The sequence below is a fragment of the Conger conger genome, chromosome 2 (genome assembly GCF_963514075.1).
Source record: "Conger conger chromosome 2, fConCon1.1, whole genome shotgun sequence".
Classification (NCBI taxonomy): domain Eukaryota; kingdom Metazoa; phylum Chordata; class Actinopteri; order Anguilliformes; family Congridae; genus Conger; species Conger conger.
The window spans coordinates 51,781,312-51,796,513 of NC_083761.1; the positions used below are offsets into that span (position 1 = coordinate 51,781,312).

A 15,202-nucleotide genomic window follows, 5' to 3' on the forward strand; every position below is an offset into this window, starting at 1 on the left:
TGGGCGGGCTGGGAGAGCAAGTTAGCGCTAGCTAGTAGCAGGTAGAAGGGGCGAGCCAGTGAACAAGTTAGTAGAAGAGAGGACTTCTCACTCCTGAGTCAGTAAAAAGAGTAGTTTCTTTTGAACAATTAGTTCAAATTCATACATCACTAGAAACATAATGCAACACAGGTAAAACCATTACCAATACTACTGTACAGTTAGTATAATACATTGTGTAATATACTGTTTCAATGATACTTCAGGAAAACAACAAAGACAACAGAACCTGGCAGTATGTACTGTTTCTTCCAACTAAACTCAAAACATGAATCATTAGTGCAGTCTGGGTTTGGTGTTTATGTGTCTGTCTGTTAATAAGTAAGCAAGCAAGTGTGGTCTCTTAGTAATTTGTGCAGCAGAAAGAAATTAAACTGTTACCAGCAGCCCAGCATGATTTTGTGCTCTGACAGCCTTGTGCACAGGGGTGAGTCCATCCTTAGCTCGGAAGTCAATGTGCGCCCCCCCCAAAACCAGGGTCCTGATTGTTTCCCCTCCACCTTGTTCAGACAGTACTGCCAAGCAAAGGGGTGTCTCTATCCAAACATGAGAGGGTGAAAAAAGAAAGAAAGGAAAATGAAAATGTTACATTTCACAAGGACACGGGGGGAAGAAATGTATAATCTGACTGTCTATAACTGGGTCACCTTTAATTTGAGGGTATTTACATACATATCTGGTGATCTATGTAGGAATTGCAGTACTTTTTCTACATTGTCTCCTGATTTTAGGGGAGGCAATGTAATTGGACCACTTGTTCTCATCAATCTGATTAGTCAGGTGTATTCAATTGCTTCCTAAGTGCAGGTATAAGAAAGCGTTCAATATCTCATTGTTACACGACGTGTGACACCCCTGGGAGGGAGATGCAGCAGTTTCAGAATTGCATTGTGCTGCATCGAGAGAGAGCACACCCACACCAACACAAAAACAAATAAAAAGTATTTGCCCTTCCCCCTTACATGTTCCAGGCAGAAATAGCACACTATACAGCAAAGTAAAAAAAAAGCAGCCAGTTTCATCTTACCAGCTGTGCCACTTTTCAGCAGCATCTTCTTCCAGTGCCCCTATTCATTTACTTTTAGTTGGCTGATTAGTCAACATAATCCAGGTGCATATGCTCTCTCCAGCATAAGGCATGGTTGAGACTCTACTCATCTTGAGTCTAGGCCTTTGATTGCCTTTGGAGTTTTTTATTAAGAAGACCAATGTTGTGCCAATGACAGTCAAGGAAGTCATTATAAGGTCAGAGAAAATAGGTGTACCAAAATAAATTGTTTGTTTCTTCATTAAGAAGGAAATAATTAAGAAAACCCTGTCTGACAGGTCAGAAACACTCTTCAACTCTTCATGTGCAAGTGAATATCCTCCCCAGTAGACTTCACAAACAGATCGACATAGGCCACACTGCAAGATGCAAACCACTAGTTAGCTGCAAGAAACAGAATGGCCAGAATACAGTTTATAAGTAGTACCTGAAAGAGCCTGCAGAGCTCTGGAAAAAAGTATTGGACAGATTGGACCAAGACTGACTTGAATCAGAGTGATGTGAAGAGCAAAGTGTGGAGGCTAAAAGGAACTTCCCAAAAACCAAAGCATTCCCCCTCCTCATCTATGAACCATGGTGGAGGGGGTTGTTTGTTCTTATAACAGAACATATTTTTTTGACATATAGAAATGGTATCAAGGATTGTAAGAATATGCCTTTTATTGGCGGAGTCTGTGGCGAGGTGAGGGTTATAAAGTTTTATTGCCCTGCTTTGCAAATAAGAGGCTGATGCGCATCTAAACTGCTGTTCTCACTAGCAGAGAGTCTTAATCTGGCATCTGCAGTTTTATTATGTATTATATCTTTTTGTAAGACATAAATATGAATGAAATGAACTGTTTTTCCGGGTTGGAATGTGGTAATTTCAGTCATTCAATACAATGTTAATGCAGCATTAGGCTTCATAGTTGACCTATCTTTACATTACATTTACTGCTTTAGATTTGACAAATGGTGCACTATGTTTGAGGTGTGTGACACCTCCTTTTGACTCTGTGCAAGGATCAGGAAAACACCTTCTGGGGGGTATCCCAGACAGCAATGTCTCTTCTATAATTTGGCCATTCCTCCAGCGTACACAACTGGGCCATTACATTTCCAAGGCTATATAGCTTGTGAGGTTTGCACAGCACACAGCATTTTTTTCGCCAGCGTAACAAAACTGCATTTTCAATACACGCACAGTGTATAGAAAATAGTTCTGGATTACAAGCGGGGAGGGAGTGCAAACACTTTTTTTCAGGATAAGGTATTTTACACGTCATAAGACCTATCATATAATTTAGTTTCCATGTCTCCAAATATCTTTTTTGGAAAACTGCCTAGACATAGCTTAGAAAAAACACGGCAGAATGCCCATTTGTGATGATATTGTCATTACATTTGACTATACTATACACTGTTGGAAACATAATTTCATAAGCTAAAATGCTTTTCAGTCGTCACTGCAATAACACGCAAATAGTCGGTGCTTTGCTGGACAGTTATACTCTAATTGATTGCGCACGGATGCGGAGAACACCTATACTTAGCAAATGCATTACAGTTACTGGTCAGAAAAGTTTCTATGTGAGCTCACGGTGTTCCAGACCGCCTATACAAAATAATCTAATTGCATTCCTATGTATAAGTACTTTTGTACGCTGGTTTCGCCACCCACCTGTTTAAAAAAAAAACATCCATCTAGAGGTCGCCAGCTACCTAGGCACAGCCTCCTACATTAATGCTTTGCGATAATTATTCTCTCAAAGAGGTTCAGTGTTAAGTATCAGGACTGATAATGGCACAAACTTTGTCGCTGCACAAAGAGAGCTAGGGGAAGCTCTGAAGGAACTAGATCACAAAAACATCTCAAGCACATTACAGAATGTGGGAGTGAAATGGATATTCAGTCCTCCCTCAGGTGCCCACCTTGGAGTAGTATGGGAGAGGATGATTTGGCTTCTCAAGAAGATTTTAGCATCAGTTCTTAAAGAACAAGCACTGGGTGATGAGGCACTGCAGACAGCTATGTGTGAGGTTGAGGTGATCAAATGACCCAAATGATCTAGAACAGCAAATCATCTACTCCATTTAAGAACAAACCCCATCATGCCTTCTGGTCTATTACAAAGAGGAGAACTCTATTAAAGAAAAAGACGTTCAGTACATTGCCAACCTCTATTGGAAGATGTGGGCCAGGGAATACCTTCTCCTCATGCAGGAGCGAAGCAAGTGACAGGACACAAAAAGACATTTCACTCCTAGTGACCTTGTTGTCATCATAGACAACACCGCTCCAAGGAATTCTTGGCAGATGGTGCCTGTCGGGGCCAGAGGTCTTGTTCGGACTGTCCTGGTTAAGACCAAAATGAACTGCTCTGGGAAGGCAGCTGACTGAGTTAGCAGAAAGGTATCAAGCACTCAGCACAGGGGATCAAGATAAAGACAGGAATTTCTTTGTAATAAAAGTCTTTATTTTCTGGTAGCAGCTTAAACAGGTGAGGGTCAAAAGCCAGCAAACAGATGCAACAAGGATCAGGCGGTTCGTAATCGAAAGTTCTGGCAATAGGTTGGAATTCCAGCAAACTGATGTATCAGAGGTAATCCAAAGAGTCATCAAGGTCATAGGCGGAGGGTCGAAAACAAATGGGCTAATCAGACAAAGACAAAATCCAGAAACAGAAGTCGAGGTACAGAAAAGGGTTGAAAAGCTAAGGTTCAAAATCAGATAAGCGGGATAAACAAAACTCGGAGGTCGGGGCGAAACAGGTCATAATAGGTATAAATCCGGAAAGCTGGAAGGTATGGTACAAACACATAACAATCTGGTGACAAACATACAAACTGAGGGGTTTAAATAATACAGGTAATGAGAGGGAATAGCAATGTGTGGGTGTGGGACATAATCAGGAAGTGAAACAGGTGGAACGAATGAATGAAGTGACAGGGTGACTACGGTGTGCACGGAGGGAACAAAAACACAGAAACGCTAACAACTTAGACAGAATACAATACATATAAAACACAAATCCTAACAGAAGAGCCAATAGTATAGATTGAGCCCCTCTGGTGAGCTATGTGCTGGCACATCTGGCTTCAGATGAATTCCACCAGCACTGGACTCTGACACTACAGTACATTTTGGCTCTATTTGATTTCCGATGTAATTGATAAGCGTACTGTGCCAAAGCCAATTAGGGGCCGGTATGTTCAAGCCAAAGGGATCACTTAGAACAGAAAACACACAAATGTAAATTATATGTAAATATTAATGATGATACTTACCTGTGGATAAATACCTGGCATTTTTATATGGTTTGACATTTAGAATTATTCTTCCCCTGGTGCCCATTCCCTGCACTACGGCACAATAGGAAATAGCTTTTAAGTGGAGGAAGTAAGACCTTCCGGGAGAAAGAAATCCTGGCTAGACAGGGGAGCGGTATAGTCTTCTGACCACGCAAAACACGCGAATACAAACACAACCATGCGTATTGAACAGTATATTCGAAATTAGGACTGGAACGTTTATTATTTTGACATTTGAAGTTTTGTCACCCTATGTGGCAATATATATATATATATATATATATATATATATATATATATATTTTAAGTTAAATGAATCCACCTTTAATTTCCAATTTGACCCCTGGACTTTGGGGCTTGTTTATGTTGGATGTGCGTCAAAAACTCTTTCTTCCCAATGCTTGCACAGGCTGGATACTGTGTACCACAGTGCTCTGAGGTTTGTCACAGGTTGCAAAGCTGTCACTCTACATGCTGTCACTCTACATGCATCCTACCTGCCAGTTGGGTGGCCTTCTTTGGCCATACGCATATTTATTTATAAGTCCATTCTCGGCCTGCTTCCCACGTATCTGTGTGGGTATATGTCAATTAAAACATGAACAAGTACTGCTTGCGTTCAAATGACACCCTCTTACTTTGTCCCTAAGGATCATACTGAACTCGACAAACAGGCCTTTATGTTCTCTGCCCCTACAGCCTGAAACCATTTGAAAAAAGATTTGCAGCTAGATCCACTGGTCTCAATTAGGATTCGATTCAATCGATCAGAATCTGTAATTGTTTCCTAAACAATTAGGTTTCCTCCTTTTTGGCATGTGATTGTGAGCTTCAACTGTATATTTTATTATATGTTTTTAATGTTGCTTTTATCTCGTCTGTAACACTGTGTTGCTGCTTTCTTGGTCAGGGGTCCCTCAGAAAAACAGAAAATCTTGCTTGGAGGGATGCAATAGTTTTTTGAAAAACACTAGGGTGGTATATTTCAAATGGTATATGCTATTATCATAGTGATTCAAAATCGTACCATGAAAAAAGGATTGCAACCCCACCCCGTAATTTCCTTGTATAGTTTCCCTCTTTTTTCATGGCCTTACGAGCCAAGTTGTGACCCACTCATTCTTTGCAATGACTACAGAACCAACCTTTATCTATATATTCACTTCTTATAGTGATATGCCACTGGTATTATCAGGGGATAATAATTACAATACCAGCAGCATTGAAGGCCATCGCAGTTTAACATGAAGATGAAGCATGCTGTTTTAATGATGGCTGCGGTCTTGTTGTTATTTGACTTAGGTGTTCTCCTGGTGAATATATGGTGTGCAATATTCAGCACCGGTGCTGTGTTGAGCCATGAGGGAATTGTGACTCAAGTCACCTTGATTCATTCATGTCCCAGTAAAAACAACAGCTTCTGTATGACAAGCACAATTATATTGGCTGAATAAACTGAAAGCCTGAAGAAGTTCTATAATTCACAGTTAATCAAGTTGGTTTCCCTCGAGTTTAGCCAGTTGGTTTAAATGTGCTTAATGAATGCAGATTACTTACCCCCATTGTCAGAATCATGGTAGTTTGGGTCAAGCCCCCTTTCCAAGAACTTGGCTACCTTGTCCACTGATCCATTTTGTACGTAATCCATAAATTTCTTCAAACTTGCCTGAAAATGTGGGTAAAGGTTCCTTGGTCACTGAAGAACACAAAACAGTTGCTGGCAAAATAATGTGTATGTGTAGGGTGGGGTAAAAACAACAAATTTATTGTTGCCATTGATGGACAAAAGTATGCTCATACATTCATGTGTGCACACAGACACACACACACACACACACACACAATTACACAGGCTAATTACCTTGGAGTGCAGTTTGGCTAATTGTTTTTCATCCAGATTTGTTTGTTTGTAGACTCTGGTCTTGTAGCGAAACTGGGAAAAATAAAATAATTGACACAAAATGCAATTGTCATACGACATTATTTGAAGTTTTCGAGTACAGTGTTTTCAGGCTATATTTGGCTCCAATCCTGCAAGCCACATAACCCATATAGACAGGTGACAAATAAAAGGGAAAAACATGAGTAAATGAGTGGAGAAACATAATGAATGGTGATGCTACATGACAAAATTAAGCAAATAACAACCTATCATGCTCTGTGGCCTGCATCAAAATTCTGAGCAGGCCCAGTTGACCTTGCTAGTGGATTAAGATGGCAAGAGGAAAGGATGTGAGAGACTTTGAAAAATGGTTCATGATTGAAGCAGGAAGCAGGACCCCTACTGAGGTGGCTGTTATGCTGTGGGGAGCATTTTCCTGCCATGGCTTGGATCCACTTGTCCCCTTAGAGGGAAGAGTCACTGCAAATCAATACAAAGTTATCCTGAATGATCACCTTAATCCTATGAAACATTTGTATCTTGATGGGAATGGTCTCTTCCAGGATGACAATGCATGAGGGAATGAGGTGTCACTGAATGATTTCATGAGTATGAAAATTACGTGAATCTAATGCTATGGACTTCACAGTCACCAGATCTCAATTGATGACCTATTGTGGACCGTAGGTGTTTGTGTTGATCTGGTGACTCTGAAGGCCACAGCATCACAAGACCATTTTGGTGTTAGACAGTGCACACCACCATCATCAAAACACCAAAAGAGTGAATATCATTTGGAAGAATGGTGTTCCATCCTCAGGGGTGGAAAGTACTTGGATAATTGTACTTTGTTACTATAATTAAGTACTTTTTTGGAGGATTTGTACTTTACTTGAGAGTGTCTATGCCAAGGCACATTGAAGCTTTTCTGGTGGCTCGTGCATGTTGTTTTTTCCTTTAATTTGTCACCTGTCTTTGCATCCAATTAGTCACACGATGGTGCATGTGGGGTCACTTTGTTACAACTCAAAGAAATATTTTTCACTACCATTGAACTGCTCCCCCCTCAATTGAATCAGCCCAGAAAAGTTGGTAAAACACTGTAGTTGGAATATTAATAAGTATTGGAGGTTGCAACAATAAATGTCTACTTGAAACTCCACATACAGAAGAGAACCATATTGACATGGAAGGCTTGTGTGAGTTGTTTTGACCCACACCTCCAGATAAGGCACCCCTTTCTCAAAGGATTGTGGGTAGTCCCGAAGAAATCGCTCCTCTTCTAAGAACTTTGCATCATGACCATCAGTGGCAGGCTGGAAAAGGCCATAGTTGAGCACATCCCGAAGGGAATCTGTCAGAGAGCACAGCACCTGCTGCTTAGCACTCCACACTGTCTCATCCGGGCTGAATCGTAGACATTTCTGCCAGGATAGTAAAAGAAAGCAAATTGCACAAAACATAGTTAGTGTGAGGATAACCAAGCGTGAAGATAATGTAACTGTTTGGGCAGTGTGCATAGTTTTCATACTTACCATTATATTCTTAGTTGGCGTATGTTACTATATATCACATACACTCACTGAGCACTTTATGAGGTAGTACACCAGCTATTTAATGCAAATATTTAATCAGCCAATCATGTGGCAGCATCCAAAAGCATAACAGCATGCAGACATGGTCAAGTGGTTCAGCTGTTTTTCAGACCAAATGTGAGAATGGGGAAGAAATTCCTATGGCCGTGGAATGATTGCGGGTGCCAGACAGGGTGGTTTGAATATCTCATAAACTGCTAATCTCCTGGCATTTTCACACACAACAGTCTCTAGAGTTTGCAGAGAATAGTGCAAAAAAATAATAATAATCCAGTGAGCAGCAGTTCTGCGGCCAAAAACGCCTTGTTAATGAAAGAGGTCAGTGGAGAAAGCTTGTCAAAGCTGACAGGAAGGTGACAGTAACGCAAATAACCACACATTACAACAGTGGTATGCAGAAGTGGTTATCTGAACACCCACTCTTAAGTGGATTGGCTACAGGACCAGAAGACAGATAAGTCGAAGAAGTCAAATAAATACCTAATAAAGTGCTCACTGAGTGAAGATCCAAATACAGCGGCTTCAGAATATATTCAGACCCCTTCACTTTTTGCACTTTTTTTATTGTGCTGTAGATTTAATTTAAGATAATATACACAGGTGTGTGCCTTTCTAAACTATATCCAATCAATTTAATTTGCCACAGGTGGACTCCACAGGTGGATTTTGTGCCAAGTTCTGCTCTTAATTATTTAATTAACTAAATAATGTCTTGAGCAGACATTTATATATGGACCAGCTACAGCTGCAGACTGCTACTGTATCCTATAGTTTGTACTGTGCAGGAGTGAACCAACATAATTTATAGAGCTGTCAGAAAAATGAATGATGGTTGAACAAAACCAATTGAGAGATTTCAGTTTTAGATTTTTAACAAATTAGCAAAAAATTATAAAAACATGTTTTCACTTTGTTGTTATGGGGTTTTGAGTATTGATTGATGGGCAAAAAAAGGGCTGTTTTATCAATTTAAAATGAAATAAAATGTACAACACAATAAAGTGAAGGGGTCTGAATACTTTCTAAAGTATTTAGTTCTATTGCTTACTAATGTATTCTTAATACTTAAAAATTGTGTATAAGCAATAGCTCAGCATATATTTATACGAATAGTCGTATACTGTACTGATACGTTCCAATGGTATGTACCTTTCTCAAGTTCACAATAGTAGTACTCAACTGAAATTAAAACATTTGTTGCAATTCATTTTCGAAATCATTATGGTATTCTATTAGCCGTGTGTGATATGTGAGTGTATTGTACTGTAGGGGCCATTCAGTCATAAATCCGTTTACACATGTTAAACGATATGAGAGAATGTGGTTTGATTAACCAGAATGAACAACCATTCAGGAGATGGGGGCCATCAAAGTTGACCCATATTGAAGCCACTGGTCATGGGCTGGTGATGCTTTGCTCATCAAATTTTGATTTAGACAGTATGTTCTGCCTGTTGCTGTGGATGGCTCAGCTGATGTGAGCACTGTGCAGTGGGCTCCAGAATTATTGGCACCCCTGATAAATCTTCACAAAAACCCCTGGTTTAATACTTTGTGCAAACACTCCTGGCAAAGTTGACAACCATGAGTCTTTTCCTATAATTTGTGATAAGGTTAAAGAACACATTTTGAGGGATTTTCCATGCAGTCATTGCTATCCTCGGGATATCTCCCTCTTCTCATTGCAGAACATGGTTGTTGTTTTTACTTAAACATTTCAGTGTGGATTTTGATGTATGCTTGGATTCATTCTCCTGCTGGACAATCTACCTATGATCACATCCCGCTTCCTAGCAGGGGCAACCAGATTAACTTTGTTAAATGAATTGTGCCATTGATCTTAAATGGTGCCCCTGGACCACTGGGAGAAAAAATCTCCAAAACATCAATGACCTACAATCATATTTGACAGTAGGCACGAGGTACTTTTCCTTGTATACGTTCCATTTTGCCACCAAACATGTAGATGGTGTGTATGGAAAAAATGTTCAATTTTAGTCTGATTTGACCATAGCACTCTCTTCTAGTCATACATCCAATGAGGTTTGGCACACTTGAGATGCTTGGTTTTGTTTATTGTGCTCAGTAAGGGCTGTCGTCATGTCATCCTTCAAAGGGTTTGCTGGCATGGGGGTGCCATTGTATGTTTATTTTAGACTTGGTGAGACAAGACACAACCTCTGCAATCCTTAAAGTGCGATTCTTGGGTTACTTATCGCCTCCCTCACCATCTTCCTTGCTGTCTGTGGAGATAATATGCACTTTCATGTCTTACAGGCTTTGCAACCATTCCATATGTTTTACTCCTTTTCATTTTTTTGTACTTGTGATGGTCAATTACCATCTGTATTACCATCTGTAAAAGACTATAGTTGTTTGGACAGAAAATATACATCATAATCAATGTTGTTTATTATATGCAGCCTCTCTATTTTTTATTAAGGGTGCTAATAATTCTGGAACCCACTGTATGTCTGCGTATTATTGAGACTGTACAGTCTTTTAAACACTAGGGGGAGATGTTGTATTAAGTCTGATCTAGCTTCGATCACAGGGTCTACACCATGCTGCAGCATATTGTATTAGATTATAAGGCTGAATACACCAAGCGATTGTTATATGAAAGCAAAACATTTGTACAGTATAAGAAGATTAAGCACAATATCATACAACAGCTAATAAGAGAATATTAGAACATTTTAACATCCAACATATAGAACAATATTATCCTTCATGTATGACTAACAGATGAAGCAGTGACTGATGGTTCTTGCTTTTTCTCACACCTATTGATGTTGCCATGATCTCACCTATTCCACGTTCTGCACTGTGTCAGTGTGTTATGTGGAGTAACTCCACCCAGTTGTCCAACTGTGGAATTTACATGTGCCGTCATGTCTACACTGTATACTGTACACCAAAATGGTCACACAATACTGAACAACAGATTAAAGTAGATCAGCAATGAATCTACAGGGCAATAGACACACAATAACTCCCTGTCCATTATTACACATTGATTATGAGTGCACAACACTTAATTCCCACTGTGCACTCCAGTAAATATACAGCCTCATGGCATGAAAATAAACATCACTGCCCAGTACACTGGAGGGGAGACCACAGCATAGTAATGTACATGACAGGGTTCTTAGTCTGTTAGTTAAGCTTGGCTCGGTGAATATTCCAGTACTTGCTGACGAACAGAAGTCCAGGGGTTAGGAAGTAAAAGTCCTGCCATCTGTTTCTTCCACCCATGCACTCAGTCAGCTGATTTCACTGATTAGTTCTACCTCCTGGCTGATGAATTGAACAAATGGGCAAATCCAGGTGATTGGAAGAAAAGTGGACTGTTACTTTCTGAACATTGTTCACCTCTGCCACTAAATTTACTGACAATCATTTGCCTTGGCATCATGATGTGTTCACACTAGGCAACCGGGAAGAGATTGAGGGTTTGACACAAACTTGAATCACAATGGCCCCTTGGCTGTTCAAAGTCAGGCATAGGCTTTGATAGTCAGCATTGGTTTTTTAGTCTTTGTGACTCAGTCTTTGAGTTGGCCTTCTCTGACTGGTTGGTAGTCAACGGGGGTTTCAAATTTCAGCCTTGAGCCCTTTAACTCAAGAGAATAATTAGCGCTGAGTGTAGGCCCACTAGCCACCACACCACCATGCAACCTGGGGCATTGCTTATTTGCATTTAATTTTAATTATGATGGGGTCATGCTTCCTTAAACAGGAACCTTCAGCAACACACGTGCCAGTTTTTCAGCGAGTCGAGTCAGGGGACTTTTTTTGTGGGGGTTGAACACTTAGATGAACAAAAACTGCCCCTGAGCAGTTTAGCTTTGCAGCATTATTCACCATGATGATTTAGTCTGATCAAAAGCGAGTGACTTTTGTGGCACCAGAAACTATTTCACAGTTCTTTGCGAACTCCGTCTGTTTTCAGACGTCATTAATTTAATGGAAGTAAGAAGCAAAAGATTAATCGCAAAGAATTATGGGATATCCTATCTGCCGAAGGACGCATTGATGGTGCCTTCAAAATAGGTCAAATGAAGGCACCTTAGAAAGGATCATTTTTTACACACTTTGGAATGGGACGGCACTTGATGCCTTCCCGGCTTAGAATACTGCCTAAGAAGTAAGCATTTTTGCAGTTTTGGACACAGCCGCTGGATTTTGATGTTAACACCCAGGTCCTGGGTCCCGTATCCTAGCTAAATTCCCAAGCACTTTAGCGAGTGTAGCGAGTGTTCTGGACATGCTATCTAACATGAAACTTTAATGAAAGTGAAGTTGCTTATAGAGGGGGGGCTTCAGCACCTCACAAACCATTGGGTTTCATCATGTTCCATTTGAACTGACCGGGAATACTTCACAGCAAGCAACAGTGAGCCTTGAAGCAGTAAATGTATATTGTATTTCACATACTCTCTTATCTAGAGCAACTTACAGAGTACATTTTTATATGCTGCCTGTTTATATGGGCAGATATTGAGGTGAAGTGCCTTGCAACGGCAGCATCGTATGTAGGACATCAACCCACAACCTTTGAATTAGAAGCCCAGTTCTCTACCCATTATACTCCATTGCTATCCATTAGCAGCAGCATGCACAAGGCTTGCCCTTGGAGAAATATATGCTGAGAATCTCTGCACTGTGCTAATGCAATATATCCCCAATCTCAGTTATTATGATGCAAAATTAGCAGCACTCTCTCATTACCAATATTATTAATGTACAATCAGTCAATCGAGGGCAGCACAGAGAAGTCCAGACCACGGCACAAGTCTTCTTACAGTCGCAGTGACTGTGCAGTGTGCAATGGTATGCTGTATACGTAGGTATAACAATGTCTTTCTATTCTTCCTTTTTTCTGTCTCTCGCTCCCTACGAGTTTGCGCACAGCTATTACCATTGGCATGGCAACCAGTTCTTTAGTGGAGCAAGCTGCCAGTTGCCGTAGCAATGCTTCTGTAGTCCCTAGGAGGCAGAGCATTATAGGATGGTCTGTGTGTACGCTTGTGAGATTATCACAGTGAGAGAGAGAGGTAACACATAGAAAGGGAAGGTGTGTATTTCCTCACTGAGATAGGGTGGGTGTCCTGTGACTGAGGAAGATATTCACAAACACACACTCGCTGACAGAATGGAAACCAAAGTGTTTTAAGACTATACTGAAAGCAGATGAGAGGAGGAGGGTTAGTATGTTATAAAATGAGTGGAACAGTAATCACCATAATTATAAACCTCTGGATAAATTATATATTATAACGGCTGTAACCAGTCAACATACTGCACTGTCCTTCCAGTATTCCATTAGCTTGTGCCACAAAAGCAAAATAGCATTCCCAAAAATACTGTCCAAACATAGACAGACTTATTAAGGCATTTAGAGTGGCAGATGACAAAGCCAAATTTACATTCTGTATGGAAATGTCTATTTTATAACTTGTATTATGAGTATTTAAATTCTATATTTCAATAAACCTCACAGCAATGAACAGAGCCTTAAAAATCCTCTAATATGTACAGTGAAATGAACAGCTCACTCCCACTCATTCTCTGCTGTCAACAGGATTTCTCTCTTTCCAGAATGAACTTCTGGTAAAAATTGGTAAGATGATAAAAATGGTGTTTTACTGACAGCAGCAGCTTTACCAAGGCCTACAGTACACATAAGATAACAGTTCTATGACCACATTTCATCTGTGTATCCCCTTTTTTAAATTCTCTCTCTCTCTCATTCATGCTCATGTGTACACACACACTCACACACATGCAAATACACTTACACACACACTTCCTCCAGTTATTTTCTGCAGGGCAAGTACAAAGGGGATAAGAGGCTTTTAATGAGACCTATAGGGAGATCTCCTTCTCTGCTGTCTCTTTCCTTCTCATAGTCCTTCTCCCCTCCCCCTGCTCCTCTCCATATGTATCCCAGCTGCTCTCCATTTTTCTTGTTGTACTCGAAGGGTCAGGGCAACAACTTGAACTCTTCCTAAAACCATTCCCAAACAATTTGTGCAGTGTGGCAAGGTGCATTATCCTGCTGAAAGAGGCCACTGCCATCGGGAAATACCGTTGCCATGAAGGGCAAATTGACGTCCACATGAATGCCCGGACCCAGGATTTCCCGGCAGATCATTGCCCAGAGTATCACACTCCCTCCACTGGCTCATACTCTTCCTCCCACAGTGCATCCTGGTGTCATCTCTTCCCCAGGTAAATGGTGAACAGGTACCCGGCCGATGTAAAAGAAAAACAGGAATGACAACACCGAGTGCATTTGTCCAAGGTCCAGTTCCGATGCTCACTCACATAGTAGGCATTTTCAACGGTGGACAGGGGCTAGCATGGGTACTCTACGCAGCACCATACGCAGCAGGGTGCAATACACTCTGTGGCGTGACACATTCCCCCCGTAACCTAAATTAAAATGTTCTGTGACTTATGCTTGGCTAGGCTTTGCTGCCCTTGCGCATCGATGAGCCTTGGGCAACCAACACCTTGTTACCGGTTTGTGGTTTGTCCCTCCTCGGATCTTGGTCAGTAGGTACTCACCACAGCTGACCAGGAGCGCCCTACAAGTCTTGTCATTTCAGAGATTTTGCCCTTGTCAAAGTTACTCAGGTCTTTACGCCTGCCAATTTCTCCCATATCCAACATGCTGACTACGAGAGGCAACTGATCACTTACCATCTAATATATCCCAGATCTTGACATGCGCCGCAATTATGAGATAACACAATTTTTGCCTCTGTACCCCAGGACATTGCATTTGAAATACAACAATAAATATGATGTTAAAATGCATGTTGTCACTAAAGGTATGTACATCCATATTGGGTAATCCATGTAGGAATTACAGCCCTTTTTTATTCATAATCTCCCATTTTAGGAAAAGTAATTGGACAGATTAAATTCATCCAAAATAAAGGCCTTCATATAAATCCTTTGCAGTCGATGACTGCATGAAGTCTGCAACCTATAGACATCACCAGAAGCTGTTATCTTCTCTGGTGATACTCGGCCAGGTCTGTACTGCAGCTTCTTAAGTTACTGTTTGTTTTGGGGGATTTTTGCCTTCAATCTAGTCTTCAGTGAAACCTGTGTTCATTTAGATTCAGGTAAGAGGCAGTTGCACCAGTTGGTCTTCATGGTTAAGCATAATTGCGTCAACACAAAGTTGTGTTCAATATTTACCCATGTTGTACAAATTCATTGTAACAGACATTAAAACCAGGGGTTCACAGATTTTTGCATTCCACTGTATGCACACATCATCAGTGGTTGGCTGCCCATTGCAAAGCAAAGCGAACCCTGCAGATACTA

At 40.7% G+C, this 15,202-nt stretch overlaps 1 protein-coding gene across 1 annotated transcript in view; it reads right to left on the reverse strand.

Annotated features, from left to right (window-relative positions):
- Positions 1-15,202, reverse strand: part of LOC133122459 (SH3 and multiple ankyrin repeat domains protein 1-like) — a 110,643-nt gene that overhangs the window by 81,480 nt on the left and 13,961 nt on the right. Inside the window, exons 2-5 of the mRNA XM_061232440.1 lie at positions 7,481-7,684; positions 6,240-6,311; positions 5,936-6,044; positions 421-575 (exon numbers count right to left, since the gene is read on the reverse strand). Coding sequence (XP_061088424.1) covers positions 421-575; positions 5,936-6,044; positions 6,240-6,311; positions 7,481-7,684 — 540 coding nt within the window. The remainder of the gene's footprint in view (positions 1-420; positions 576-5,935; positions 6,045-6,239; positions 6,312-7,480; positions 7,685-15,202) is intronic.